The sequence below is a fragment of the Malurus melanocephalus genome, unplaced genomic scaffold, assembly GCF_030028575.1.
Source record: "Malurus melanocephalus ecotype Western Australia unplaced genomic scaffold, MMel_1.1 scaffold_672, whole genome shotgun sequence".
NCBI classification, from domain to species: domain Eukaryota; kingdom Metazoa; phylum Chordata; class Aves; order Passeriformes; family Maluridae; genus Malurus; species Malurus melanocephalus.
Window position 1 is genome coordinate 151,324 of NW_026623904.1, and position 2,909 is coordinate 154,232.

A 2,909-nucleotide genomic window follows, 5' to 3' on the forward strand; every position below is an offset into this window, starting at 1 on the left:
CCCAAACAATTCCAGGATTCTGTGATACTCTGATTTCTTGTTATTGTCAATTCTTGAATGTTTATTCTCATTCAGAAGGTAAAAGAATGATGGATCATTCTCATGGCTCGAGAACATCCTGGAACGAGGATTTAATAGAGTTTATTGCAAGGAAACAACCAATATTTGGCATCTTTTTGTATTTGCCTACRAACACAACCTTATTATTTACAACCCAATAATTTAAATACTTCTAAACCCCTGATCGTTTCTGATGGTGGCTGTTCCATCACCAAAACTAAATTAATGACTGATTTCTTCCCTTCAGATGAAAACCAACCACCCTGTCTGGAAAGAAATGAAGTCTCTCACTGGAGTTCATCTGAAATCCTCCAAGGTGAAGTTGCTGTTCAAACTGGACTACACCTGGTTTGTCATGTGTGCCATCCTGTGCTACTGCCCCTACATGTACTTCCTGTCGCTCAAAGTGCTCAAGGAGAAGAAGAGGATGAAAATATTGATGAGAGCCATGGGATTGCRTGATATTGCCTACTGGTAAGGCTCAGAAATTAATGTGTTAATTACAGGGGTTTTATTATTAATGGAGGGATGGATATGGAGCAGCCTGTTGTGGTGGGAGGGGTCTGTGCCTGTGGAATCACTGATTTTGGGATTGTTTGTGTGTGTGGTGTTCCTCCTCATCCTGCAAGATGCAGCCAGGATCCCTCACCCTAATAACCCTAACCCTAACAATCCTAACTTCTAATAAACCTAAACCTCACCCAAATAATGCTAACTCTAATAACCAAAACGCTAGCACTAATAACCCTAGCCATAATAATCATAACTCTAACAGTAATAACCCTAACTCTAGTAACCCTAACACTAATTCTGTTAATCCTAACCCTACTAATCCTACCTCTAATAACCCTAACACTAATAACCCTATCTCTAATAACCCTAACCCTACTAATCCTACCTCTAACAACCCAACTCTAACACTAATAATCCTAACTCTAATAACCCTAATGTTAATAACCCTAATAATCCTAACAATCACTTCTACATTCCCTTCTCTCCATCCATTAAAGGATTCCATCCGTGGTTTTCCTCTTCATGCTGGGATCTCTTTGCTGGAGGATCTCAATTTCCAAACCTGGTGCTCTGAGATGGGTTTTTTTTTTTTTTTTTTTGGTTGTTTTGTTGCTCTTCTAGCCCCAAAATAGAAAAGGGCAAAGGAGCTCTCCTCGTGGAGCTGGGGTGTGTACAGCAGAGTTCTGGCTGTGGAAGGGTTTTTTCCTCCATTTTTTTCCTCCCTCTGACTCCTCTCACTTGCACCTGTCCAGTCTGGAATTTTTAAATGCATGTAATTCCAAAATATTTGAATTAAAAAGAGCGTGCCTTACATTGGCTATGTCATGGTAAGAGCTGCCATGTTCAGGGACAGAAATAACTTTATTTTCCTCTGCAGGTTCTCCTGGAGCTTGCTGTACATCCCGTTCATCTCAATCACAGCCGTCCTGCTGACTGTGGTCACCCAGAGTGAAGCTTTTTATCACCACAGCTTCKCTGAACTCTATTTTTTTTATTTCTTTTATGGCGTGGCATCTGTAAGTCTGCACTTTTTATTTTTTTTTTTCTTCCATTTCTTAATTGAAATATCTGAAAGTCAGACAGCAGAGTCCTCTAGGGCTGGGCATTGTAGGACAAAGTAACTAAAATACACTTCTGGGATTTATTGTCATTATTTATAGGCTTTTGTATCACTCCTATTACATTTTGGGAGATTCTGACTTGAAATCAGAGATGCTAAAACAGGCTGGGAGTGATTTATCTGTCCCCATAAACCTGCCCTAAATCTCAGAGCTGCCTGCTAAACAAATCCTTGTGCATCTGCAGGGAACAACTGAAACCCAGCTGGGTCTCTCATTTTGCTCCTATTTTCATGTTGTTTTTCATAATTGGCAGCAGAAATTCATCCTGCTAACCACTGCTTTTCTCTGCTGCAGATTCACTTGACTTTCCTGCTCAACTCATTGCTAAAGCAGCCAAACATTTCCATTTTTGTGGGATTTCTCCTTCACATCCTCTTCGGGACTCTGGGCGTTTTGACATTGTTTGAAAAGCTGCCACGGGCTCTGGAATGGATTTTGAACCTCTTCAGTCCTTTTGCCTTCACAGCTGGCCTWGCCACGGTACGTCCAAAATAAAACCAGAGCAACACAAAAGCTCAGCCCCCCAGAATTCTGCCAGAGAGCAGCAAAATCCAAAATTTGGATTGCCAGAACAACCCAGTCACTTTGCTCTCTTTAGAGGGTTTTAAAAAAGAAAATTTGTTTCCAAAATATCTGGGCTAWCTCGTGGCAAAGATGCCTGGACACTCAGCTGCAAAATCCAATTTTGCAATGGGTTTAAATCCCTCTAAAATWATGGCAGCAGCGGGATGTGACACCAAGAAATGAGGTGATGATGACACAGCAGCATCTCACMCAAAGTTATTTCTGCCTGAAAGAAATGTTGCATCTGATTTGTGATTTTTTTTTTTTCCTTTTCTCTCCCCTAGCTGGTAAAACTAGAAAAATATGGAGCAGCGTTTTCCCCAGAGTTGTATCCTTTTTATAACCTGTACCTCGTGCTGAGCCTGGACAGCGCCCTGTATTTCCTGCTGGCCATCTACTTTGATAAGGTTTTGCCTGGTAAGTGAAAATTTAGGGGGAAAAATGCAAACTTCATTGCTTTTTCTTTTTGATAATTCCCTCTTTTTAGGGGGAAAGTTRCCAAAGGGGTGATGGGGTGGGAGAGAACCCCACAGCAAAGCACTGAGTTCCTGCTCTGACAGCCCTGACCMCTGGATTTAGGGTGTTGTAGGATTCGATCTGATTTTTTGGAACCAAAGATGTTGTAAATGGGTGTCATGGTTTTACTTGGCC

At 41.3% G+C, this 2,909-nt stretch overlaps 1 protein-coding gene across 1 annotated transcript in view; it reads left to right on the forward strand.

Moving 5' to 3' along the window:
• The window catches only part of LOC130584171 (ATP-binding cassette sub-family A member 9-like), a 26,165-nt gene that overhangs the window by 5,972 nt on the left and 17,284 nt on the right, over positions 1-2,909 (forward strand). Inside the window, exons 6-9 of the mRNA XM_057383989.1 lie at positions 291-534; positions 1,451-1,589; positions 1,989-2,174; positions 2,543-2,675. Coding sequence (XP_057239972.1) covers positions 291-534; positions 1,451-1,589; positions 1,989-2,174; positions 2,543-2,675 — 702 coding nt within the window. The remainder of the gene's footprint in view (positions 1-290; positions 535-1,450; positions 1,590-1,988; positions 2,175-2,542; positions 2,676-2,909) is intronic.